The sequence below is a fragment of the Euleptes europaea genome, chromosome 7 (assembly GCF_029931775.1).
Source record: "Euleptes europaea isolate rEulEur1 chromosome 7, rEulEur1.hap1, whole genome shotgun sequence".
NCBI classification, from domain to species: domain Eukaryota; kingdom Metazoa; phylum Chordata; class Lepidosauria; order Squamata; family Sphaerodactylidae; genus Euleptes; species Euleptes europaea.
Window position 1 is genome coordinate 101,851,934 of NC_079318.1, and position 27,390 is coordinate 101,879,323.

Here is a 27,390-nt window from a genome sequence, read left to right on the forward strand (position 1 = left end):
AGTACGGTCCTCTGAGAAGGGCTCCAGGGTAGTAGATCACCTGGAGAGCTGCACAGCTCCCATCCAAGTGGCAGGCGAACCCCCCTGGGCTCCAGCCTGGCTAGGAGAATGGTGAAGATGTGATAGCTGTCATAATGTCAGCCCTTGGCCCACAGAACCAGAAATCACCACAAAGTCGTATAGAGTCCAAACAGGTGGATTTTACTGATCAAATAGGCATACAGTGCAAACGAATAAAATGACAGCTATGAAAGGCTCACTAGCTGGGAGATATTATAAGGCAGGAAAGGCGGGAGATTACACGCAGGAATACAGTTTCCCAGGAGCTGAGTTCCCAGGCTTAGGCTTAGGCATGCGACCTTGGGGGGCAGACAATACAGCACAGAGACAGAGGCAATAACGAAACCGAGATAGCAGCCTGACAACTCCCCTCTTACAGCCTTTCAAGTTGGCAGCCGTCCCCCCCATCCCCCAAATGCCCCTTGGCTCCTGCTCCCTGGTTGCCCACATCCAGGACATGGCCGGAGTCTTCCTAGAGTCGGACTCTGCCATACGAGAAAGGGATGGGGGGCCTTGGGTCTGACTTACGGTCCTGCAGGTGGTGGCCTTGCAGCTCCACCAGCGTCTCCAGGGCTTCCTTGAGGTCACCAAGATCTGCCTGGATAGGAAGAGGGGAGAGCGGAGGGGGAGGGAAAGGGTGCAGAGGGAGGGAAAAGCTGGAGATGCTGGACCCCACGGAGACGATGCCCTGGGAGCTGGAGGCCACGGGGGAAAGGGGCTTCTGGGCCAGGGCGCAGGCCGACACCGAGTGGAAGCCCTCTGGGGAAGGAGAAGAAGCCGACATCAGGCAGGACAGAGGAGGGTCCTGGGCAGGGGAGCCCCCCACCCCACCCCCACCTGCTTACCAAAGCTTGGCAGCTGAGCAGGACCAGCTGGGCTGGGGGGCCCTGGAAGGCAAAAAGCACCATTTGAAGAGCCGCGCTGGCAGGACACGGCTCCTAACCCCCCCGCCCATCTCTGAGCCTCTGGGGCCTGCTGGAGAAGAGAGGAGGGGAGTGGGCTCTCCTGGCACGCACCTTCTCCTTGCCGCTTCAGTCGCACTTCGATGCGGATGAGCCTCCTCCGAGCGTGGCAAATCTGCAGGCTGACGGCGCGCAGGGAGCGCGGGAAGTGCTGGCACGTGCGGCGCACCCTCAGCTCTGGAACAAACGCCGGGGCACCGGAGGCCTGCGTCAGGGTCCCAGGTGGGCCTCGAATCGGAAGAAACCCACCGGTGCCTGAGCGGGAGGGGGGCAAAGGGGTGGGGAAGTGGGGTGCTTCAAGACTTACGCCCCTGTAGGTACTGGCGCTGCAGCTCCTTGAGGGCTCCCAGCTGCTTCTCTAGGGCATCCAGGGTGAGAGCGGCTTCCGGGGGGCTCTCCGGCATGGGGGTTACCAACACCGCTGGGGGGGCCGAGCTCCAGGCCTCGCTGGCGGCAGCAGCAGCAGGAGGAGAACTCGGAGCAGCGGGAGAGGCTTCTGAAGCAGCTGCAGGAGGAGAGAAGAAGCGGTGGCCACCCCTACGGGGCTGACCCCTCTGCGGTGCCCGCTCTCTTACCTTTGTGAAAGGCTGGAATATCCCCACGGTGCCCAAACACTCAAAACCCCATGGGGCTTGGGCTGGCATGCCTGGTTCCCCTGCCTGCCTTTTATTCTCACAACAACCTTGTGAGGTAGGTTTAGCCAAGACAAGTGACGGGTAAGCCAAATGGGGATTTGAACAGGGTTCTCCCCAGAGGCAGGAGCCCCCTGTCCACGCTTGCTGGCCAGCCGGGAATCCCATTGCCAGAAGAACGGAGACTGCTGCCCCCTCTGCCGCTCCTGGGATGGAGGGGGCTCCAATGCAGGTGGCGGCACAGGGGGGAGGGGCAGCTGAGCCGGCCTTTCTCTTGCTCCTCCTGGGGTGTGTGGGGTGGGGGCTTCCCCAGCATTTGCCCGGGGTGGACGGTTGGGAAGGGGGTTCCCAGCCCAGCCTGTGTCTCACCTTCTGGGGGCGTCTCCACGTCCTTCTCTTTACTCTCAGGCGGCCTGTAGAGACAAGCAAAGTGTCCCGGCAAAAAGTTGTCACCACGGGGCAGGGGCCGGCTTCTCCCGCTGGGTCCTCCCCCAGGTCTCCCCCCCCACCCCCACCCCCACCTTTAGGTGGGTCCCAGATCTCCTCTGTTGATCCTGTTGTTGCAAGGGCCATCCAGGCAGCGGGCAGAGGATCTAATCGGGGGTGGGGGTACAACAGTGTTGATGTCACAAGCCCTCCCCACTTTGAGCCATTTAAAAAACGTTGTGCATATGTTTTCTACAAGGTAAAGGGATAGTGCGGGGCATTAAAAAATAAAAGGTGGGGACGGGGGGGGGGGGAAGCGCTGCAGAAGCCTCAGAAGCCCCATCTGAAGCCCACATTCCTTCGTTCACCCTGCTGGCACATCCCCCCCCCCCATCACTGGGGGTTCTCCCTGAGAGCCAGCGTGGTGTAGTGGTTAACAGCCGTGGAGTCTGTTCTGGAGAACCGGGTTTGATTCCCCCGCTCCTCCTCCACAGGGAGTCAGCTGGGTGACCTTGGGCTAGTCTCAGCTCTCTTAGAGCTCCCTCAGCCCCACCTACCTCGCAGGGTGTCTGTTGTGGGGGGGGGAAGGGAAGGGGATTGTAAGCTGGTTTGAGTCTCCCTTAAGTGGTGGAGAAGGAAGGCATATAAAAGGCAACTCTTCTTCCTTCTTCTTCTTCATCCTCTTCTTCTTCTTTGCTGGGGAAATACTGCTATGACCACCACCACCACCCCTGGCCCCGCTTTTGGCATGTTTGGACACACCTGAGAAAGCATCTCCTACCCAGAAAGATCAGAAACATTCAGGGGGTCAAAAGGGCCACTCACCGGGCATCCTGCTCGTAGTTGAGCCTGTAGGGAGGAAAAAGAAGAGGGCAGCAAAGGCATCGCCCTAGAAATGGGGCTGTTGGACCGGTCCCAAGGGGTGCCCCACGGATGAAAGAGGAGGCCGGAGGGTGGGGTGGGGGACGCACCAGCTGGCTGCCTTAGATTTAGGATTGCCCACAAACCCTCCCGGTGGGGGGGCCTCCTGGAGATCTCCTGAAATCACAAGGGGTCTCCAGACGACAGGGGTCGGTTTCCCCTGGGGAAAATGGCTCCTTTGGAGGGGGGGGCCTATAGGGCATTATACCCAGCTGGCGTCCCTCCCCTCCCCAAACCCTGCCCTCCCTAGGCCCCACCCCCAAATTGCCAGCAATTTCCCAACCTGGATCTGGCAACCCTGCCCCCCTGCCGGTGTGGGGGGGGGGCTGGCATCCCTGAAGGTGGAGGGGGCTTTCAGATTCAGACTAGATTCGATCCTCCTGCTGCCAGCCCAGTGGGGGCCTCATGCCGAACCTCCTTCCCCTGCTGACCAAGGCAGGCCCATTTGGGAGCGAGGGACTGCGTGGACGTGGCTCGGCAGAGGTTTTTGAAGGCATTCCCCTCGTCCTGGGACCAGCATTTCCCCCTCTTTTCTGACGGCCTTTACTAGTTACGAGGATGGTTTTGTACTTGTTAGGAATTGAGAGTGTCTTTGTCATCTTCTCCGAAATAAATGTTGTTTTTATAAAACGAATGAGAAGGGGCTGCGCGTGTCGTGAGCGCCACTTTCCCGGGGAAGAACCGAAGGCCGGTGAGAGAAGGTTTTGGCAAGGCAAAGCTCTCGACCTTATCCTCGAGGAACCGTACCCGGCCCCCACGGGGAGTCTGAAAGGGCTGCCTGCCAGCATTTCAAACCCGGGCAAGAGGCTGCCGGTTCATTCAGGGACCCTTTCAGAAACCAGCCACGGCCCAGGAGAACCTGCTTCAGGCCCGGCCCCCGCCAGCCATGTAGTGTGTGCTCCTGGTGGACCCCTGCCCTGTTCCACGCGAGGGCGGGCGCAAGAGGAGAGCCCCTGGATCTGCCTGCTGGCCTGTGTGGTCAGTGTGTTGGGGGGGGGGATTGTCACGCTCCTTCAATCCCTCCCAGGCAAGCTCCGAAGTCGCTCTGGGTGCTCGGTCATCACGGCACCTTCTTCATTTCTGGGGAGCCCCCACCCCGGAAAGGACCCTCGGCAGCCGCCCCACAAATGTTGCCTCTGAAGTCAACCAAGGAAAGCGAAGGCCATGTCTGAACTCTGCAGCGGCTCTGGGCTGGGACCCCCTCTGGCCAGAAGCCTCAGGCCAGGGGGACGGATGGGCGAGCAAGAAAGAAAACCCGCAGCCCCTCCCTTTACCTGCAATGCTGGCAGGAGAAGCAGCCCCCCATGGCACCACCAAGGAGTGCCGGGCCTCGCCCACCATCTCTGCCGGCGGGGGGGAGCTCTCGGGGAATCCTGGCCCGTCTCCCAGGAGCGCCCAGGATTCCACAGCTGGCTGTGAGGTCACAGTCGCTACCCACGCAGGCACGGAGGCTGCTACCCTGGGCAATGCCACCCAAGGGGAAAAGGAGGGGCCGGCGCACATTCTCCCCCTGTCCTGCCCCAGGCCAGCCAACCATCACCGCCATGGATCTCCAAAGGCATTTGGGCTGTATGTGGGGGCCCTGTCCCTCCACCGAGGGGCTCAGGGCAGGCACCTCTGTGCAAAAAATTGAGCCCAGGAGCCCTCGGGGAAAGACATCCCTTCCTTGGCCAGCCAGACAGCTTTGAAACCGCTGCAGAGGTTCTGGCAGGCCGGCTCGGCTGCCTGCCAGTCTTCCGCCCTGGACTGCCTGCCCCTGCCACTCCACAAGCTCACTCAGGGACCAGGGGGCCAGCCCCCTCGAGGGAGCTCTCCTGCTTGACCCCAGCCTCATGCCCTGCCTTGGGGGGCATCAGAGGGTGTCCTTCGGCCAGGCGGGCCAGACGGCCTCCAGCCCCCTCCTGCGAGGTGTGGCCCGTGGGACAAACAGAAGAGCAAACCGGATTTGCCCCTCCGGGGAGGCCAAAGCAGCTTCCTCATCCCTTCTCCACCCGAGGCTCCCCGGGGGCGGAATCGCGTGCCCTGAACAAGCCAGGAATACGGCCCAATGCCCAGAGATTTGCAAGGGGGCCGCCCCCCCTCCCCCAGAGAGCACACAGCTGCACAGGGGACAGAAGCCAGCCGGGCAGGGCCCTTTGGCCTTCCTGAAGACCCCCACCCCACCCCCCCTGGCCAATAGGAAGCATCTTTGCACCCAGCCCCTGAGAAGAAGGGCGGCCTTGCTTGGCCGGGGGGGGGGAGGGGGCTGGGCTGGGGGCCCTTGCTCCTCCCCACCTGACAACTTTGTAATGTTAAAGCATCCCACGGCAGGCCCAAGGAGAGAGACCCCTGCCGTGGCTGAGACCCCCAGGGCCAGCGCCTGCAAAGGAAGAACGTGCATTTAAAAAATGATCCCAATGACCAGACAGCGGTGTGGTCTCTATTTCCCGCTTGAGTAATACCATTTTCTGCAGGTTGTGACTTAGAGCCTGTGTCATATTCTACACTCGCTTCAGATTTCTGTAATCCTAGTCTTATTAGCCGTTTCGTCCTATGGATGGCTTTGATTTTCCACGGCAGGCTGCCCAGCAACCAACCGGGTGGCAGGGCAGGGGCAGGAAGGTGGAGTCTGGGCAGCTGGGGCAGCCTGCCCCAGGGGAGCTCAAGGGGGGGGGGAAGGCAGGGAGTGCCACGGGGGCTGGGGGGGGGCAAAGGCAGGGTGTGGCTGTGGCTGTGGAGAGGAGGGTGGAGCTCAGCTGGTACGATGTGCCCCTGGCACCCAGAGGGCGCTACACGGGCACTGTGCCGTCTGCCGCGAGGCTCAATGAGAAAGTAAGCGAGTAAATGAAATCAAACTTTTCCAGCAGGTTGGTATTCAGTTGCTTTCCTACTCTTCTCTCCCGCGCCCAAATTATTCAATACATAGATTCCTTGCTGAAACAGAAGCAGAGCAAAGCGAGCACAGCTGAACTTAAGAACATAAGCAGAGCCCAGCTGGATCAGACCAGGGAGGGTTCGTCCTGTCCAGCATCTGGTCTCACACAGAGGCCAACCAGACCCTCTGGAGGGCCAACACAGCAGAGGCCGAGGCCCCTCCCCCTGATAAGAACATCAGAGGAGCCCGGCTGGATCAGACCAGGGAGGGTCCATCCAGTCCAGCATCCTGTCCCACACAGGGGCCAGCCAGTTCTTCTGGAGGACAGAGGCCCAGAGCTTCCCTGATGTTGCCTCCTGGCCTGGAATCCAGAGGTTTGCTGCCTCTGCATATGGAGGGTCCCTTTAGTCACCATGGTGCCAACCAGGTGCCTTTAGGAAGCTCCCAAGCAAGACGACTGCAGCAGCACCATCCTGCCTGTGCTCCACAGCACCTAAGATAACAGGCCTGCTCCTCTGATGCTGGAGAGAATAGGTACACATCATGACCAGCATCCATTTTTACTAGTAGCCATGAACCTTTCTAATCCCCTTTTAAAGCTCTTCTTGCCTGTGGCTACATCCTCTGGCAGTAAATACATTTTAATCACTCATGTAAAGAAGTCTTTCCTTTTGTCCATCCTGAATCTACTGCCCTATGAGGAGCGGTTAAAATGCTTAGGGCTGTTTAGCTTGGAAAGAAGGTGGTTAAGGCGAGACATGATACAGGTCTATAAAATTATGCATGGTATGGAGTTGACAGGGAGAAGCTTTTCTCACTCTCTCATAATACCAGAATGTGGGGTCATTTGCTGTAGCTGGAGGGTGAGAGATTGAAAATAGTTAAAAGGATCACATAAATTGTGGAACTCCCTGTCCCAGGATGTGGTGATGGATGACAACTTGGAAGGCTTTAAAGAGGGGAGTGGACATGTTCATGGAGGAGGGGGCTATCCATAGCTACTAGTCAAAATGGATACTAGTCATGATGCATACCTATTCTCTCCAGGATCAGAGGAGCATGGATGTTATATTAGGTGCTGTGGAACACAGGCAGGACAAATGCTGCTGCAGTTGTCTTGCTTGTGGGCTTCCTGGAGGCACCTGGTTGGCCCCTGTGGGAACAGACTGCTGGACTTGATGGGCCTGGGTCTGATCCAGCAGGGCTTCTCTTATGTTCTTACTCCCTATCAACATTATTGGATGCCCTCAAGTTCTAGTATTTTGACACAGAGGGAAAAAAGGTTCTCTGTCCCCTCTCTCTATCCAGTGCATAATTTTATAAACCTCTCTCGTGTCCCCCTTAGTCATCTCTTTCCTAAACTGAAAACCCCCACACTCTTCAACCTTTCCTCATAGGGAAGGGGCACCATCCCCCTAATCATCTTGGTTGCCCTCTTCAGTACTTCTTCCGGCTCTGCAATGTCCTTTTTGAGAAACAGTGATCAGAACTGCACAAAGTATTCCAAATGAGGCTGCTCCATAAATCTATACAGGGGAACTATAGTATTGGCGATTTTATTTTCAACCCTTCCTATTAATACCCAATATAGTTTGCTTTTTTCACAGCAGCAGCACACTGGATTGGCACTTTCATCGAGCTATCTACTATGACCCCAAGGTCTTTTCCCCTCTCCATCTCAGCAATTTCAGGCCCCACATGCATTCTTGAAGCTGGGGTTTTTTGTCCTCACGTGCATCACCTGCCACTTACCCAACATGGAACTTCCATTTTCCACATTTTTACCCACTCACCCAATTTGCTGAGATCCTCCTGGAGCTCTTCACAGTCAGCCTCAGTTTTCACCATCCTGGATAATTGTGTGTCATCTGCAAATTGGCCACTACACAGCTCCCCCCCCCACACCATTTCCAAATCATTTATGAACTAATTAAAAAGCGCTGGCCCAAATACTGACCCCACTGCTCACTTCCCCCATTGTGAGAACTGTTAGTTTATTTCTACTCTTTGCTTCTTGTGATTTAACCAATTTTTAATCCCTAAGAGAAGTAATCTTTTATCAAGTCCTCATAGAGCCAACAGCTCCTGACAGAATAGCTAGTCTGTTTCTCCTGGAGCAAAGAACATCCCAAATTTCAAACAGTCTTTTTTACCCATCACCAAATGTCACAGAAAACTCTGTGGTGCTGAGGTTTTGTTTGATTGAGACCTGGGGGACGGGGCTGGAGCTTTGGGGCCATCTGGTGATTGAGGGACGGAGGTGTCCGAGCATCAAAAAGGGATCTCTGGCCACACGAGCACACAGATAAGCAACAGAGCGGTTCCGCCGCCGCAGAAATCTGGCCAAGTTGCAGTCCAGATTCTGGATTCCCATGCTGGTCCGAGGGAAGACTCAGCCGTATCTCTGGGCTGGCAGATGATGACCCAAAGGAACAGTGGACGAGCAGCCACTGAACCGAAGACTCCCACAAGAGCTGCAGACTGACAAGAAGGGCGAGTGGGGGCGGCCAGGGCAGTGGAGCCTCCCTCCAGGAGCCCTGGGAATTGCACTCCTGGGACGGAGGCCACGGTCCCAGACAGAGAACTCTCACATGAATTCTCTTTAGGCCTTAGGAAGAATTTTCTGACAGTCAGAGCAGTTCCTCACTGGAACAGGCTTCCTTGGGAGGTGGTGAGCTCTCCTTCCCTGGAGGTTTTGAAGCAGAGGCGAGATGGCCATCTGTCAGCAATGCTGATTCTGTGATCTTAGGCAGATCATGAGAGGGAGGGCATCTTGGCCATCTTCTGGGCATGGAGTAGAGGTCACTGGGGGTGTGGGGGGAGGTAGTTGTGAATTTCCTGCAGGGGGTTGGACTGGATGACCCTGGTGGTCCCTCCCAACTCTATGATTCTATGAATCACAATGCTCGGTTATGGGGGAGAGGAGACAGCAAAGAAAAAAAAAGGATGTAAAACAGGTTTGAAACCAATTCGTAACCAAGATGTAACCTGAGTTTTTGATTAACCCAGGTGGACCCAGCCAGGTGTGAACCGTTCCAAGCCTCTAGCACGGGGTGGGAGAGGCACCCGTGGGATGAGGTGGTGGCCCCTTCTCCATGGCCCAGAAACCTCAGCCAAGCACAGATCCTTCTGAATGGGGTTTCTCTGAAAACATGCCCAGAAACTCTGTTCTGGCCCAGGATCTTAACCGTCACAAGAGTTCAAAAACAGAGCAGACAAGAGAGGCAGGAACCAACAGGCAGTGGGCTTTTTTAAAAAGGCATTCAGTTGCTTTTATTTCAAAGTGGCAAATCAGCACTCCCAACCCCCTAGAAATTTCTAACTCAAGCACGTGGGCCCTGCAAAACAGCCAGGCGAGACGCAGGTCGGCCAGCTGGGACCAATTTCTTGTTGAAAGGTGGATCTCGACTCCCCTCCCACCAACTGCAGAAGCAGCCAGCCGATGGGGGCTAAATCTGGTTCTTAGCACCGAAAAACCCAGCAGGCTGAGATCAGGCCAGAAGAGCAGCGAGCATCGGCCGGCTACGGGCTGCGGGAAAACAGACCAGAGAAACAGGCATTAATGTCTGGGAAACAGCCCACGGCTGCCGGGGGCCCCCCTCCGGGGCCACAATCAACACGCTACACACACGTTCTCGTGTGCTTTTCACACCCTTTGCAGAGAGATCACCAGCCAGTACAGAAAAGTACTGGGCTTCCTATCTCTGAAAAAGTAGAATTCTTGTCTTTTAATTATTAGTGAAATATATTTTCTAAAATCTTGTCTAAGCAGTTAATGAGCATTGCCAGATACAATCTCAGCCCACCTGCGTACGATTTCATAAGGTCATATTGAGATCCATCAGCTGCCGAATCATCATACCATAAAACTATAATGATTTTCCTAAGATAGCGGATGTCCTTCCGTCTATCAAGTGTCACATAGAAGGATTACTCAGGCGTCTCTGAAAGGAGTATTGAGGAATGCAGGTGAGATTTCTGTGTATCTCTGTGTCGGGTTTCCTAAGCTTTTTGAAGCATTTTAAGGTAATTAAAATTGGATTAGCTTTGAAGCTCGTGTAGTCAGTCACACTTGCGAAATGTGAGCAGAGCTGATTTTCCTTGCATGTGGTCTTTCGGTGAATGTAGGGTTGACTTGTTCTTGTCTCTATTTTGTACTATTTTATCTAATGAAAAGAGCTGTGCTTTTTTCAATAAAGATCATTGGCTCATTGAAAGTTTCTGCTGGGTGTGCTGGCACAAGGCTAAACGTGGAACTCACTTATAAATATTGTAGTACTTCAGACAAGTTGCCCTTTTAACCAGGCCTTATGGATGCCATTGAGGTCTCTGTTGCTGTTCGGCTGGTGAGGAGCTCTCTCCCAAACAAGTGGTTCAGACTTTTGCTTAGGATACAGGATAAAATACCTGCAACACGTGTGTGTGTGTAGAGGGCCCTGCCTCCTCCCAGGGGTTCCTGGCCCATAAAGCAGGGGCAACCCTCAAATCAGAACTGGCAAGGGAGCCCAGCTGCTCAGGACTGGTGTGGGTGTATGTGTGTAGGGCTAGGATTTCCAACATGCACCTGGAAACGTGAGAGGGTACAAAACAGGGCAAGGTCACGGGAGCACGCCCTGCCCTCCAGCAGAGGCGAGATGCAGACTTCTCCCACCCCTGAGGGCACCCCTTGCTCGCCTGCCCTACCTCTCCTGGTGATCTCTGATCTCCTCCTCCTCCTCGGCGGCGTTCTCCTTCCCCCCTTCCTTTGCCCCTGGCACGTCAGAGGGGTCACTGTTCTGAACCTGGCCCCCTTCGGGGAGGCCGCTCTTTTGCTTCTCGGCCTCCTTCGGGGCGTCTTCGCTTTCCGTCTTCTCCACTGCATCCTCATCCTCCGTTTCCTTGGCACGCTTTGGGGAGGAGCCCTGTTGGGGAACAGGTGCCGGGTCAGAGTGCCCCAGGCCACACACACACACAAGCGCACCTTAGGTGTGGACACCTGGGAAGGTGTGACATCCGTGCGACTGAGGCGAACGCAACACTCAGAGGCATTCTCTCCCTGTAATCAGATGCAGCCCCCCCCCCCAAACGGCACTTGAGGTGGGGCAGAAAAGAGGCTCTTCATCAGCTGGACTTCTGCCGGATATGGCACCCCCTGAGCCTGCTAGGAGGCTTCCCCAATGTTGCCTCCTGGCATTGGGATTCAGAGGTTTGCAGGCTCTGAATGTGGTGGGGCTCCCTCTAGTCCTCCTGGCTAGCCCCCCCACCCCCGTACTGGACCCGCACTCCATGAATCTGCCTAGCCCCCTTGTAAAGCTTCTGACACTTGTGGCCACCACTACATCACTGGTAGTGAATCCCACAATTTAATTAATTCATGGGAGTCAAGAATATTTTCCTTTCATCTGTCCTGAATCTATTCCCCATCGACTTTACTGGGAGCCCAGAAATTCCAGAATTACAGGAGGGGGGGGGGAAGGCTCCCTCTACCCACTTTCTCCACCCATTGCAGTTTTATAAACCTCTCTCATGTCCCCAACCACAAACTGAAAAGTCCAAGGTTCCCCGGGCGTTTCCTCACAGGAGGAGCCAAGAGTGTGTGGAGTGCTGTACACGCCCCCTCTCCCCCCCGCAAGTTACCTCCTCCCGGGCCCCCGCCTCCTCCTCCTCAGCTTTCCTCTTGCGGCCGCCTGCCTTCTCGTTCTTCTCCTTGGACTGCTCGTCGATCACCAGGGCGCCCTCCTCGTCGCTGCTGCCTTCCGGGCTGCCCTTCTTCTCTTCGGGGCCTTCTGGCTCCCGCTGGGCTTCAGGTTCCTCTGCCGCCCCCCGGGAGCTTTTCTTCGGGGTAGGCTACAGAGAGAGAGAAAGAGAGAGAGAGAGAGAGAGAGAACAGGGCTTGGTGGTGAGCGAAGGAGAGTCCTTCGGCAGTCTTGCTAAGATCCAGGCCGCTCTCACCTCAGTTTCCCCAGGGGGAATGGCCTCAGAAGCAGCCACTGTCAGGTGGCGCACCTCCTGGGGTGGGACTGGGGCTGTTTTCTGAGGCCCTGGAGGTAAGGAAGCCAGCCCCAGGGTTTGGGGTGCTCATTGCCGGGGAAGAAGAAGAGTTGGTTTTTATATGCTGATTTTCTCTATCCTTTAAGAAGAATCAGACAGGCTTACAATCTCCTTCCCTTCCTCTCCCCACAAGAGACACCTTGTGAGGCAGGTGGGGCTGAGAGTTCAGTGAAAACCGTGACTGGCCCAAGGTCACCCAGCAGGCCTCGTGGAGGAGTGGGGAAACCAATCCAGTTCTCCAGATTAGTCTGCCACTCATGTGGAGGAGTGGGGAATTGAACCCGGGGCTCCAGATTGTCCGCCACTCATGTGGAGGAGTGGGGAAACCAACCCAGTTCTCCAGATTAGCATCCACCATTCCTAATGACTACACCACGCTGGGAGGAGAGAGGAGAGTAACAGCCAGGGCTCAGGGCCTCTGCTGAGCTCTGGGCTTGCGTGCCTGCCGGGCCTGCTCCAAGGGAGGGCTCATTGCAGCCAGCCTCCTCTGCCTTGCAGGCCCCCAGGGAAGGGAGACCAGCCCCCAAAGTATGGTGGCTCCCTCGGACCCCCATATGGCCCTCCCTCAGCCCAGAGGTCTGGGCAGGGAGGATGGAGACTGTTGTGCAAAGGGAAACCTTTCCTGGGCAACCAGATCGGGGCTCTGAATCAAGCCTGAGGACATTCAGCAGACTGAGAAACGGGGCGCCACCCAACAAGCCACAACTTAGCAAAACATGCGGTGAGCGGGGTAGTTTAAGGACACAGGTGCAAGAGACATGGGGCAGAGCCCCCGAGAAAGACAGAGGGCAGCTTGGCCATCCACGCACGTGTACACACTCTCAATTTCCCACGTGCGAAACAAGAACCTTGCTGGCCTATTTCACAGAAGGGTCATTTCCGAGGGCAGCAGCCATTTTGGGTTTGCTACAGAACTGGATTCAAGTCCAGGAGCACCTTAGAGACCAATGAGGTTTTTGGTGGCACGAGCTTTCGAGAATCAACGCTCCCTTCTTCCATTATCTGGCAAAGGCAGCCTTGAGTCTCGGAAGCTCACCAAGTCCTATGAGGAAAGTCCTAGAAGGAAAGGTTGAAGGAGTTGGGTATGTTTAGCCTAGAGAAGAGAAGACTGAGAGGGAACATAAGAACCATCTTCAAGTACTTGAGGGGCTGTCATAGAGAGGAGGGTGCCAAGTTGTTTTCGGTTGTCCCAGAAAGTCGGACCAGAACCAACGGGTTGAAATTAAATCAAAAGAGTTTCCGTCTATACATTAGGAAGAACTTTCTAACAGTTAGAGCAGTTCCTCAGTGGAACAGGCTTCCTTGGGAGGTGGTGAGCTCTCCATCCCTGGAGGTTTTTAAGCAGAGGCTAGATGGCCAACTGTCAGCAAGACTGATTCTATGAGCTTAGGCAGATTGTGAATGTCCTGGATTGTGCAGGGGGTTGGACTAGATGACCCTGGTGATCCCTTCCAACTCTATAATTCTATGATGAGAGGGAGGGCATCTTGGCCATCTTCTGGGCATGGAGTAGGGGTCACTGGGGGTGTGGGGGAGGCGAGGTAGTTGTGGATTTCCTGCATTGTGCAGGGGGGTTGGACTAGATGACTCTGGTGGTCCCTTCCGACTCTATGGTTCTATGAAATTCCAGTTGGCCTCTTAAGGTGCGGCTGGACTTAAACCGGCTCTTCACAGAAAGGAGCCAGTCCGGAGGGCAGCAGAGAGCTTTGCCCGGGTACGGAAAGCCCACCTGGTAGCCTGAGGCCTTGACCGCCGGGTTGTTCTCGATCTCCCACAGGCCTTCGCTGAACCCCTTCCGCTTGCTGGGCTTGCCGAACTTTGCCTTGCCCTCCTCGTAGGGGGAGAGGTCCTTGGGGCCCAGGAATGCTCTGCAGGAGGGGGGAGAGAGAGAACACCGCACGCGCGTCAGAGAGAGGCAGGCAGGGTGCCCGGGGGCCATGCAGTCCTGCCAGAGGCGGTGGCACAGGCCTCTCCTGGAGCTCAGGGCAGCACTGGAGGGGCTGCTGGGCACTGATCCCCACACAAGCACAGCAGGCCTGGCACTTCAGCCACCCAGCTGGTATCTCTCCAGGCAGGGTAGTATGTGCCAAGGAGCTCAAAGGCAGCCCAAGGGTGCTCTGTAGCCTCACACCAACGGAATGAATCCTCAGACTGCCAAAGCCATTTCCCTGCTGGGAAAGAAAGAACGAGCGAGTGGCTGTGGGGCAGCCGCAGCCCCCTTTCCTCCTTCGTACCCCTTCTGCACCAGCTGCAGCCCGAGAGAGGCATTGCATGACTCTCAACACATCTGCCCCCACATCTGGGGAGGGGCCGTGGCTCAGTGGTTGAGCATCTGCTTGACATGCAGAAGGTCCCAGGTTCAATCCCCAGCAGCATCTTCAGTTAAAGGGACCAGGCAAGTAGGTGATGTGAAAGACCCTTCTCTGCCTGAGACCCTGGGGAGCCGCTGCCGGTCTCAGCAGACAACACAGACTTTGATGGACCAAGGGTCTGATTTGGTATAAGGCAGCTTCATATGTGTTCATGTGAGAGGGGAGGGGCTGTGGCTCAGTGAGAGAGCCTGAGCCTAGCTGACAGAGCCTCTGCTTGGCATGCAGAAGGTCCCAGGTTCAACCCCCGGCATCTCCAGTTAAAGGGACTAGGCAGGTAGGTGATGTGAAAGACCCCTGCCTGAGACCCTGGAGAGCCGCTGCCAGTCTGAGCAGACAATACCAGACTTGATGGACTGAGGGGGGTTTGATTCAGTATAAGAGCAGCTTCATGTGTTCAGCCCCAAAACTGATGGGTCACCTCCCCCAGCGCTGTTACTTGCTGAAAGGGGAAACCGAGGCGCACACACACTGGGCCGCTGTCACAAGCCCCCCAAGACCTTTTGCACTCTAAAAAACCCACCCTCAAATGACCAGCTCTCCTGCAACCAGGCAAAGGGTGGAATTGCCTGCCCGAGGCGGGGGGACAAGACGGGACTGGGGAATGGGATGCAGCTGCTTCTCTGTGCGGGGTGTATGGGCATACTCAGCGTGGACTGTGTACTCCGCCCGGGCACCGGAGCTCAGACAATGCATGGTGGCACACAGATCTCCAGCTCGCCATTTCGTGCCACGTGGAAGCCAGGGCACCAGGCACAGATTCCTCCCCCTCCCCTCCAGGCTAAGAGAAATGGCTCCTGAGGAATGTCAAAGGGGAGGGTGGCCTCCCCGGCCCTGGTCGAACACAGGAGCCCCACCCCACCCCCGCAGGGTAGCTGGACACAGACGGCAACATGCCTCGCCGGTACTCACGTCTCATGAGTCCCGAAGAAAAAGACCTGGTATTTGTTGGAGGCCGACTTCACGGCCGATTCCGGCATCTCGTCAATCTGCAGAAGAGGAAAAGAACAGCGACTTGTTCCGGTGTGGCCGGAGGCATGACTTTTGTGGGGCACCATCGTGGGACCCGGCTCCCCCAGCAGCAGGCTGGCAGATCGGACCAAGAGGGGTCCAGCAGAAAGAAAGACCTCAAGAGCTGCTCTGGGCCGAACCTCGGATCGCTCTCTCATGCACACAGGAGCATCATGCGCCATCTCCTTGGCCAAGCAGTGACGCGCGTGCGCAGTGAGAATGGAGGCTCTGCCCGGAGGAGGGGGGCGCCTGCACACATGGAAGGAGTGTCAGGCAGAGGCCTGACCTGAAACCCCTCTCCCAATAAGGGCCAAAGAGAACAAGGCCAGGAGCCAACTCCCCCCCCCCAACAAAGTGGACCACCCCGGGGAGATTGGCTGTGGCCCTCCGTGGCACACCACTGCCCCCGCCAGCCTCCAGCCAACCAGCCCAGGCCAAAAAAGCGCCTGCGGGGATTGCGGGCAGGGCGGTGCAGCTGGAAGCTTGTCTAGACTGCCGAGACCCGTTTAGCTCAGCACATTTCAGGAAAACAAGAGATGGCCAGCCACGGCAGCCACCGAGCAGAATGAGGACGGCTGCCGGAGTCAGACTCCCCAGGCCATTCTGGCTGGATTTGCCGCCCCTCTCTCCACGCCCCCGCACTAATTTTATTTATTTATTTAAATTTCTAGCCTGCCCTCCCCAGCTGAGGCTAGGCTCCGGGCGGGTAACAACAATAAAACCACCTGTTACACAAGCACACACAAAACTAAAAAATTTAAAACGATAAAACTATAGACTTACGAATCATTAAAACCATACACGGCGCACAATTCATGCAGTACCCGCTGTGCCAAACAGGCCGGCTAGCCAACCCCCTCTAGCACAAATACACTAAATCCCAAGAAAGGGGGGGGAAGCGGGGGGGGGAAGCAGGGAGGCCAGCACTGACGGAACTACCCGCGGCTGCCCTGAGTTGCAGGCCGGGCGGAAAAGCTCCACCTTAAAGGCCCCGAGGAGGCTCTTTCCGGCCCTGCGGGGCTCCGAGGTCACCAGGCAGAGGGGCTCAACCAGGCCAGGGCTGAGAAAGCCCAGGCTCTCGTCGAGGACAGCCGCACCCTCGCCCAGGCAGGCCCTCCCCTTCCCTCCTGCGCCCCACCACACCCTCATCAGGTCAAAGAGTCCATGATGTCCACCTTTCTTTGGGCTCTGAAAAAGGTGGTCATCCGTCTACTTCTGGAAAGCCACGGCTAGAGAAGAATAACACAGCCAGTTCTCACCCAATCTCTATTTTGCCCTTCCAGAGCAAGATGACAAAACGCTGGCTGTGGAGCAGCCCCACGTCTCCCTGGGTGACTCATCCACCCTGGAGCCCCTTTCTGCCCGGATTCAGGCCAGGCTGGGGGGGCAGAGACTGGGGGGCTTATTTGAGGACCTCCGTCTAACCGCAGCCTTTGAGACGGGGACCCGGCCATCCTGTTCGGATGTTCAGAGAGGTGCAACTAAGGATCGAGGGATGCCCTTTGGGCTGGCTTGGACCATCCCTTACAGGCAGGACTCAAAAGGTGGCTGCTGAGGGCCGACCACATTCGCCACTGAGACCCCCCTTGTGGGACTCCAGAAGGCTCAGTCCTGTCCTACCCCCCCCCTGCACTGTCCGGTCTCTGTGCAGAGCCCTGAGGAGAAGGATCGACTGCAGCTTTGAAGTTCGTCGGCACCCATGCTGGCGACACCCAGCTCCCCGTTTCCCTGCTGTTCAGTTCTGGTCCCACAGCATTACTTTGTTGACCAGAAATCTGTGCTGTCTGGTTGCACTTCTTTTTCATCTTTTGAAAACTGCCTTGGAGTGTCAAGGAGAACGGTGGGCAATAATTGAAGTTAATAATAATTAACAACTTCACATAAAAGAAAGCAAACCGAGCCAGGCACTGGAGACCTTGGGGCAGGCTTTGGGGCGAGGCGGGGGGGGGGGTCTTTGCCAGTGTCAGGATGTGTGTGTTAAGTGCCGTCAAGTCACTTCCGACTCATGGCGACCCTATGAATGAAAGTCCTCCAAAATGTTCTATCTTTGACAGCCTAGTTCAGATCTTGCAAAATGAAGGCCGTGGCTTCCTTTATTGAGTCAATCCATCTCTTGTTGAGTCTTCCTCTTTTCCTGCTGCCCTCAGCTTTTCCTAGCATGACTGTCTTTTCCAGTGACTCTTGTCGTCTCAGGATAAGCTCCTGTAATAGTTGGGGGGGGGGCAACAAAGAGGGAAAGCTGAACACTCCTGATAACTCTGTCGGGGGGTGGGGTGAGAATTGCCCGGGGCAGACCGTGACGGCTCTTCTGGCCAACGCTGGGCCTGCTTCCAGCGGCGGTCTAGCTCAAGAGCCCTACAGCACAAGCCCGCCCCTGCCCCCCAAGCGATTCTACTAGCCGAGGGGTTGTCTCTGTGCTGAGGGGCGATCCGAGGGGGCACGTTCTCCTCCCAGCAAGGCAGCAGCAGCAGCCCTGGCCTGGAAGCTGCAGCCAGGCTGGGAGACGCCTGATCGCGCATGTGCAAGATCTCCCCTTGGAGTTGCCTCTCGTGGAATCGGCCCTGCTAACGGTGGAACTCCCCCCACCCCCCGGCCCTTTCCAGCAGGGCAAGGAGCTTTGAGCCGGACGACGGCGCTGCCATCAGCAGAAGAGACCCACAGGATCCGACCCAGAGTTTTGCAACCGAGTATCTGGGTGATGGGCAGGAGGTGCTGTTGGCAGCCGGCTGAGGCGCCGCCGCAAAGAAAAGAGGAGCGATCAGCCACGCCAAGCACCTACTGCATGGGCCGGCTAGCGGGGCAGCCTTATCGCCCTCCTTCGGCTGGCATTTGGTTTCCGGAAGGCACCCCACAAAGTGTCCCGCAAGATCGTTCTTGAGGCCCAAGTGTGAAAATGAGGCCTTTGGCTGGTTTTGTCGAAGGCCTCCCCAGGAGGGGACCCCCCCAACACACACAACACACAGGCACAGGCCCACCCCTCCCGCCAAGGGCTGCTTCCGCCTGACTCATGGCAGCGGCCAGGCCTGCCCTGCGCTGAGTCATCGCTGCTCCTGCTCGGATTTCCTTGCAGAGGCAGGCAGGCAGGCAGGCGGCCTCACACAAAACATTAAAGCGGCGGCTCTGATCTTGTGACAGGCTGGCTGAGCACAGAAACACAGAAAAGGCGGGCGGGCACCAGCGGCAGCCTTTGTCCTGCTGCCATGGGGATCCTGCAAACGGGACCGGCCTTGGAGGGGTCTGGCGGGCTTCACCCTCTGTTAATCAGCTACAGGAAGGAGCCCCAGCGGCTTCCGCACAGGGCAGCGCCAGCCAGAGAGCCTCCTCCCTCTGAGGAAGGGGAAGGCTGCTCCTCACAAACGCTCACTCGGGCAGAGGAGCTGCCAGCCTGGAAGACGACCCAGGACTGTTGTGTAGTTTTTCAGAACGCCCTGAGGTGGGCTGGGGGGCACAGACCCCCAAGAGCCCAACACCGGAGCCTAGGAGGGTGGTGCCAGGCAGCCAGCCCTGGGCCGAGCCCTGCCTCCCTAGCAGCTTGCCCTGCCCCCCGCCTGGCATACACCCGCGTCGCCACATTAAGACACGCATGCCAGGCCCCTTTGCAGCCGCGCTCAGCCAGCCAGGAAGGGGCCCCCAGCTGAAGCACATTCCTCCCGCCCTCTCTGCTGCCTGGCTCACAGCGACGGCTCCCTTGCCAGCAGCCCCTCCACACACCTCACCTGCAAGGGCAGGTGGGCAGAACCCCCTTGGCTTGCCCACACCAAAGAGGCTCACGGAGGGCGTGGCGACTCTCCCTGGCCAGCTGGCCACCCACCTCCTCCGTCCATTTGGGTCTCTGCAAGGGGGCTCTGGGCAAACTGGAAAACTGGGCTGGGAAGCAGGAGTCCCCTGGTGCGGCACAGGGGAGGGCTGATTGCAGCAGCCCCGGCATGGAGGGGCAGGGGAAGCAACTGCCCCGACTTTGGGCGCCACAATTTAAGAAAGATGTAGACAAGCTGGAACGGGTCCAGAGAAGGGCAACAAAGATGGTGAGGGGTCTGGAGACCAAGTCCTATGAGGAAAGGTTGAAGGAGCTGGGTGTGTTTAGCCTGAAGAGGAGAAGACTGAGAGGGGATATGATAACCATCTTCAAGTACTTGAAGGGCTCTCATATAGAGGAGGGTGCCGAAATGTTTTCTGTTGCTCAAGGCGGTCGGACCAGAACCAACGGGTTGAAATTAAATCAAAAGAGTTTCCGTCTAGACATTAGGAAGAATTTTCTAACAGTTAGAGCGGTTCCTCAGTGGAACAGGCTTCCTCGGGAGGTGGTAAGCTCTCCTTCCCTGGAGGTTTTTAAGAAGAGGTTAGATGGCCATCTGTCAGCAATGCTGATTCTATGACCTTAGGCAGATGATGAGAGGGAGGGCATCTTGGCCATCTTCTGGTCACTAGGGGTGTGGAAGGGGGAGGTAGTTGTGAATTTCCTGCAATGTGCAGGGGGTTGGACTTGATGGCCCTGGTGGTCCCTGCCAACTCTATGATTCTTCAGGAGCTGTGGGAGAAAGGCTGCGGTGGAGAATTTCCTGTACTGTGCAGGGGGGCCAGACTGGGTGACACCTGGTGTCCCCCCCGCCTCCGCCCCCAGCTCCATGCTTCGAAGTTTGAGCTGCATGTGTCAAAAACTGTGTGTGATCCTGGAACTTGGCTGCAATTGCCACCTCTCTGGCCGGCACACCACCCCTACCACACAGCCCCCATTTCGGAGTTGGTTTTGTCTGGCTCATCTGGTTATCTGCAAAGGAAGTTATCTGGCATCTGGGCCTCCTTGTGAGCAAGAGCAATCAGCAGAACAGCCACATGGCCCCTGAGACCCCGCAGAAGAGGCTCCCTCCCTCAAGCGGAGTTCTGCACACTAGCCTTGACCCTCAAAAGCTCAGACCCCACAAATCTTGTCTGCGCTTGTAGACGGGAATTGTGCTCCTCCCCAAATCACTGGCCCAGAGCAGAGGCACAAACACAGATGCCTGCAGCCCTCCTTCATTCTCTCTAGACATAGAATCACAGAGTTAAAAGGGGCCATAGAGGCCATCTAGTCCAACCCCCTGCTCAAAGCTGGATCAGCCTAGAGCATCCCCTGACAAGTGCTTCTCCAGCCACTGCTTAAAGACTGCCAGCGAGGGGGAGCTCACCACCTCCCTAGGCTGCCGATGCCACTGTCGGACAACCCTTACTGTAAAAAAAGTTTGTTCTGTGCCAAGAAGGGCTGCAAATGCACTAAGTCGTAGGGCCAGGCCTCCCCACTCATGGCTCCAGCCAGCCCCAAACCTGCCTGGGCAGGTGGCTACCTTGGGAGGGAGTGGGCCTGCCCTGCCCACCTCAGCAAAGCCATGGAGGCGGGTGAGCTTTGATGCCCTGAAATTGGAGACCCCCGAGGGAGAGAGGGGGCCATCTGGCATCCCAAGACAAAAGCACAGCGCCCACCCCACCCCCGCACAGGACACAAGCCAGCCCCCCCACCCGTGTAACCAGAGCCCGGACCCTTTATGTGCCGAGAGGAAACCACAAAGCTCCTCTGCTCCGCCAGGGACAGGCAGGCCTGCTCCCCTCCCCCCTCCAACATTAGGCCACAATTAGAAACCCAACAAAGGACTCTGGAGAGACACAGAAGCAGAACCCCCCCCCCGTTCCTTTTGGTAAATTAAGAGGTGGGGGGAGGCCGGCGAACTCCCAGCCTGTTGCAGGGGCCGCAGCGCAGAGCGCTACTGTTGGCCGGGCCCCACCCTCTCCCTCTCCCACCTGGCTGGTCTGAAGAAACAAAGAACCCCCCCCCCCTTGGTGGCAGCCTGCCCCATCCCGAAGAAAGGGTGGAGGGACAGAAAAACTCCCACTTCAGGGAAGTCCCACTTGGCCAAACCCCTGCCTGGCTGCAGTGACTCCCCCACACCAGTCCTGTCCCGCTTGGGCCTGGCGTGAACAGCCAGCGGCAGCCGTCATTAGGCAGTTCATGGGAGGGAGGGCCATCTTGGCCATCTTCTGGGCATGAAGTATGGGTCATTGGGGGTATGTGGGGGAGGTAGTTGTGAAATTCCTGCATTGTGCAGAGGGTTGGACTAGATGACCCTGGTGGTCCCTTCCAACTCTAGGATTCTATGACACAGAAGCCGGGAGGAAAAGCCGGCCTGTTCCCGGAAGGACCGATGGCCCATGCTGACTTGGTTAAGAGTTTTGGGGTTCTACTGGATCCAACATTACTGCTGGAGAAACAAGTTAACGCAGCTTTCTTCCAACTTTGTCAAATCTGGAAGATGGCTTCCTACCTTGACTCAGCCGACCCAGCCCCCTGCGTCTATGCCATGGGAACACTAAGATTAGACTATTGTAATGCACTGTACGTGGGTCTGCCCTTGAAGTCAACCTGGAGATTCCAGGTAGGTCAGAATGCCACAGCTTATTGATTATCAGGAGCTATACGAAGTGCATCTTTTACGCCTATTCTGCAGTCATTTAATGGCTGCCCATCAGTTACTGGGCTCAACTCAAGGTACTGACCATCCCATACAAAGACCTCCTGGACCCTCATATCTGCAGGATCAATTCTCCCCCTATGCTCCACCCAGTCAGTGCCCTCTGCAGGGACCACCTTGCAAATGGGCAAACTCACAACCTGCCTGTGCCTTCTCTGTTTTGGCCCCATCTTGCGGAATGGCCTGCCTGATGAAGTTAGGAAGGTTCCCACACTTCCGGCATTCCACAAACTATGTAAAACAGAATTGTCCCGGAAGGCATTTTATGAAGGGAACGGGGCAACGTGATAACGCAGTGGTTCAAGGGGCCTCGATAAAGGAAATGAGGACTGTGGGGCTACACTACTGTGCACGGCATATGCATAGTCTGCTTGCTGTATGTCTTATCTCGCTCTCATGGCATTGCTTCCCACCTACGGAATTCCACTTTCCAGCATTGTTAACATAGCATGTCCAACATTTATGCTTCGTTTTCATTTTTTGTAATCCTAGTTCTGTTACATTGCTTATCAGAGGTCTCTCCATATTGACTAACACTGTTTAATCCCACCTGAGTCGCAGTGAGAGAGGTGGACTATAAATAATGTAAACACATAATAAATATGTAGATACAGCTTAAAGTTGCCATGGCTGTTATGCTGCAGAGCGATCAGAGGGCATTGCGCTCTTCTGATAAGAACTTCTTGGTAGTTCCTGGCCCAAGAACCATCCCTGCCCCCCACCCCTGCCTGATGGAGCTCTCTGTCGAGTGAGAGCCGTGCCCTGCGGGACTAAGCTCAGTTGCACATGAGACAGAGATGTTCCACCAGGCACATGGTTGAGGACAGCGACGGGTTCTAGATCAGCTGCCCTCCCGTCCCCTTTCCCTGCCTTCCTTCCCCATATTCTCTATCCTATCCTTTTGACCCTCCCCTTTCCGTGCCGCTCCATCTCTGTTATTGGTTGCCTTCCTGGCCTTCGGTGGTGATTGGCCGACTGGTTTCCATCTGTGCCATCAGAGTTGGAAGGGACCACCAGGGTCATCTAGTCCAACCCCCTGCACGATGCAGGAAATACACAACTACTCCCCCCCACACCCCCTTTGACCCCTACTCCACACCCAGAAGATGGCAAAAAAAAAAAAAAAAACACTCCAGGATCTCTGAAAATTGTTTCCTAACCCTTAAAGTGGTGATCAGCACTACCCTGGGCATACAAGAAAGGGCCACGAGAGCCAAAAACTGGTGCAAACCTTCCTACCCTCCCTCTCATGATCTGCCTGTCATAGAATCAGCATTGCTGACAGATGGCCATCTAGGCGCTGCTTCAAAACCTCCAAGGAAGGAGAGCTCACCACATCCCGAGGAAGCCTGTTCCACTGAGGAACCGCTCTAACCGTTAGAAAGTTCTTCCTAATGTCTAGACAGAAACTCATTTGATTTCATTTCAGCCCGTTGGTTCTGGAGCAACAGAAAACAACTCGGCACCCTCCTCTGTATGACAGCCCTTCAAGTACTTCAGGATGGTTATCATGTCCCCTCTCAGTCTTCTCCTCTTCAGGCTAAACATACCCAGCTCCTTCAACCTTTTCTCATAGGACTTGGTCTCCAGACCCCTCACCATCTTCGTTGCCCTCCTCTGGACACGTTCCAGTGTGTCTACATCTTTCTGAAATTGCGGTGCCCAAAACTGAACACAATACTCTAGTTGAGGTCTAACCAGAGCGGAGTAAAGCGATACCATCACTTTGCGTGATCTGGACACTATACTTCTGTTGATGCAGCCCAAGATCGAATTAGCCTTTTTAGTTACATCACACTGCTGACTCATGTGTTTGGTCTACTAAGACCCCAAGAACCTTTTCGCACACACTACTGCTAAGACAAGTCTCCCCCATTCTATAATTATGCATTTGATGTTTCCCACATAAATGTGGAACTTTACATTTATCTCTGTTGAAATGCGTTTTATTGGTTTTAGCCTAATTCTCCAGTCTGTCAAGATCATCCTGTATCCTGGCTCTGCCTTCTACTGTATTTGCCACCCCTCCCAGTTTAGTATCATCTGCAAATTTAATAAGCAATCCCTCTATTCCTTCATCCAAATCATTTATAAAGATGTTGAACAACACAGAGCCCAGGACAGATCCCAGAGGCACTCCACTAGTCACTCCTCTCCCAGTGGATGAGGAACCATTAACAAGCACTCTTTGGGTGCCATCTGTCAACCAGTTACAGATCCACAGAACTTCCCAATATTTTATAGGAGTTATAGATTTAGGCTGCCTTGTATGTTTTAAATTGAGTTTAGTTTTATATTTTTAATATGATATGTTTTAAACAAATGTACTTAAATCTGTGTATTTATTGTCGGAAGCCACCCAGAGCCCGGCAGCAGCTGGGGAGGATGGGGCATAAATTCAATAAATAAATAATGTCAGGTGGGCTAATTGTGGGGTATGAAGCATGGACAGACCCCAGTGCTGGAACATGATGTGTTTGCTTTCTTTTGCTAGCATTATTTAAAGTATTTATTTAAATTTGAATTGGAAGTTTTCCCCAGAAGAGAGCCGTCTCTGACGGCCTGTCATGCACCTTACGAGAGCCAAACAGGAACTCTTCATTTCACTCCAGTTCCCTTAAACAGACGGAATGCCCATCCTGTCCACTGAATGCACGCGATGCGCCAGAGCGCAAGGCCACAGAGGGCTCTGCTTCAAGTGAGCGCTGCCGGGGGGCCCCCAGCACCCCATGGCTGGAGGGGCCCAGCCATGGGGAATTCTGAGAACAGATATCGGGCACCATTACAACATGGCAGCCACGCTGGGAAGCTGCAATCCAAGCGTCCTCTTATGACAGAGGCTGCTGCGGGCCAAACAGGTGCTCCCCACAGCCACAAAGAGGAGCTCTGCTAGGCTCTTGTGACCCACCTGCAGCTCTAGTGAAGGAGGGCAGAGGGACACTTGGAAAGAGGCACCCTGAAGGGGAGGGGGCTGTAGGCCAGTGCAAACAGTCACGGCAGTGAGCACCAGAGGTAGCCAAGAAGCGTGACCCCCGCCCCCATGAGTTATGTGGCCCATGTCAAGTACATCCCACAGGTTGGCCCCTAACCCAGGAGGGCCAGGGAAGCACAAGGCTGGGAATCTCCCCTCACCCTGGATCATCCTTCAGGGCAGGTGCATGAAGCCAGACCTGGCCCTCTGCTCAGAAGTCCTGGGCAGCATCTGGGGCATTGGTTCTTGTAGGTTATCCGGGCTGTGTGACCGTGGTCTTGGTATTTTCTTTCCTGACGTTTCGCCAGTAGCTGTGGCAGGCATCTTCAGAGGAGTAACACTGAAGGACAGTGCAACACTGAAGGACACATCTGGGGCGTTCTGGCCTTTCTTTGCATTAACGCCCAAGTGGCTTATAAGCACTTTTTAAAAAAGCAATGAAAAGTTTTGTAAAAGCTACTTGTAAAAGCTGATAACCCCATCTCACCACACAAAGACACCCCCCCTAGCCTGGAACAGGTCAGGAGAAGCCGGCAGTTGCTGCCCCACCCTGCTGAAGATCCACCGGTTCCCCCTTCTTTTAAGCCAATCTTCCCCTGCAAGTGGGGCGGCTCTCAAGCCCCCAACAATTACTAGTCTACCGAAACTTTTGCTAGCCTGGTCCGGCCAAATAATCTGAAGAAAGGGGACTGGAGCCCAACAGAGGAGGAGCCCAACCTGCCGGGTGGGGCTCAGCAGAGAATCCTCACTCGTTTGGCTGCTCACCAGTCCAGCACGAGAGAGCAGCAACCTCCATGGCCCAAGTTCAGCCCCTGCATCCCCCACAAGACTTTCTGGCAGTGTGTGTGTGTGTGTGTGTGTGTGTGTGTGTGTGTGTGTGTGTGTGGTGGGAATCCAGACAAATCGGAACCGGGAAATTCTCCAGTGCCCTAACAGAGTGCGACCCTCCTGGGGGGGTAACCACCTGAAAAGCATTCACTGCTATTTTGAAACTGGCGAGCTTGCCTAAGAGGACATTGGCTATGGCGCCCATTGAGTGGCATTCACTTTCCAGGAAAAAAGTGGCTCACGAAAGCTCATATCCTACCAGAAAATATTTTTGTTAGTCTTTAAGGTGCTACTGGACTCTGGCCCTTTTCTACTACAGGAAAAAAGTAGCAGAGACATTCCCCCAGAGAAACCCAGAGCTGCTAAGTGTTCTGCCCCCCCCACCCCGTGCCTCAGCCTCCTGGAAGGCAAACTGAGAGCCGCCCCACCTGCTTAAAACCACACAGACACATCCTTTTTGCTCCTGCCACTGAGCTTCACCACCAGAGGCTGACACTGGCACAGAAGAGAAGAATACCTGCCCTCCCCACACTCCAGAAGAACCACGCTAAACAGAGGCCCTCCCCCCCTCAAAGCGCCCCCCCAGGTCCGCCTTGTCCTTCCTCTTGTGGCCCCAGCTGTGGGCAGAGGCCCTGCCCATCTAACCACCCAACAGGCAACTGCAGGCTCCTGGACTGGGCCTGCTTGCAGGGAAACCAACGGGGCAGTCCGGTGGCCTCCGTTAACGGGGCACCAGGGCTGCCCGCACCAGGCTTTATAACGCCACCAGTGGTTGGCAGAGGAGGAGGAGGAGGAGGGTTTTGTGTCGTCCCCCCCCCAGTTGCTTATCCCCAAATGCACGCAAAAGGCCTCTCCGCACACCCAGCGCCCAGGTCTCAGCCTGGGCCGCCAGAGCCGGTCTTTGCCCCACAAGGCCGAGTGCGCCACAGACCGGCTCAGGGAGACATACCTGGGCGGAGGTCCACGGTGCCCAGCTGAGAGCCAGGCACGTGTCTCGGGGGCCGTTTTACTTGGCAGCTTCTTTCGGGGCAGGTGGGTGCAGGGCTGTCCTCGTGCGGGAGCCCCCCACCCCCCCCGTCGCTGCCACCTCGCAAGAGGGAGCCGGAGGGCCCAGCAGGAAGCTGCTGCGGCTCAAGGCGGCCAAAGAATACCACGAGGCGGCCCTCTCAGGCTTCCCCAACGTCCCTGCAAGGCAGGCCGGCACGACTGTCCCTCGTTCCGAATGGAGAGGGGGCTCCCCGAGGCACGGCTTGACCAGCCAGGCCTCAGCTCACAGCTGACGCTCCCCCGACCCCCCCACCCCCTCCCCGGGCTTGAGCCTCCTTTCCTCCACTTACCCCACCCGGGGTGGGGGCTGCCCACAGGGGAGGGAGACCTCGGCGCCCAGCCGTGCCCCCCTCCCACCAATGCATGAGGGCCACCGGGCAAGATGCCCCTCGCTCCCTCCTCGGGCAGGCCTCTGCGGATGGGCCCAGTCCCATGGGGCACCTGCGCGCAGGTAGGCCCGCCCGCCCGCCCGCGCCTCTGGCCCAGGGCCCACGTGCGCCTCTCCCTGGGCGGGACCCCCAGGCACAGCCCCCCGGCCCCTTACCCGTGCGGGCCAGTGCGGGTAGCCCTTCATCTTGGCGAAGACCAGGTCCCCGCACTGGTACTGGCGCTGCCGGTTGGAGCGGGACATGATGGCGGCGGCGGCGGCGGCGGCGGTGGCGCGGCTCCGGCGCCCCTGGCCCGCGCGGGGGGCGGAGGAGGAAGAGGAGCCCCCCCGCCGCGCCTCCCCCGCCTCCTCCAGCAACAGTTTGCAGGCGGCGCGGCGGAGGAAGAAGCGC

The 27,390-nt window shown here is 56.4% G+C and overlaps 2 protein-coding genes across 4 annotated transcripts in view; one reads left to right on the top strand and one right to left on the bottom strand.

Moving 5' to 3' along the window:
* CRABP2 (cellular retinoic acid binding protein 2) overlaps positions 1-27,390 on the top strand; it is a 202,271-nt gene that overhangs the window by 101,275 nt on the left and 73,606 nt on the right. The window lies entirely within an intron of this gene.
* Positions 1,719-27,286, bottom strand: HDGF (heparin binding growth factor). Its single transcript, XM_056853567.1, has 7 exons — positions 27,156-27,286; positions 15,167-15,243; positions 13,615-13,753; positions 11,445-11,681; positions 10,539-10,756; positions 2,906-2,929; positions 1,719-2,067 (listed from the first exon to the last, which is right to left on the bottom strand). The coding sequence occupies exons 1-7, from the start codon at positions 27,240-27,242 to the stop codon at positions 1,719-1,721; spliced, it is 1,131 nt and encodes a 376-aa protein (XP_056709545.1). The 5' UTR covers positions 27,243-27,286.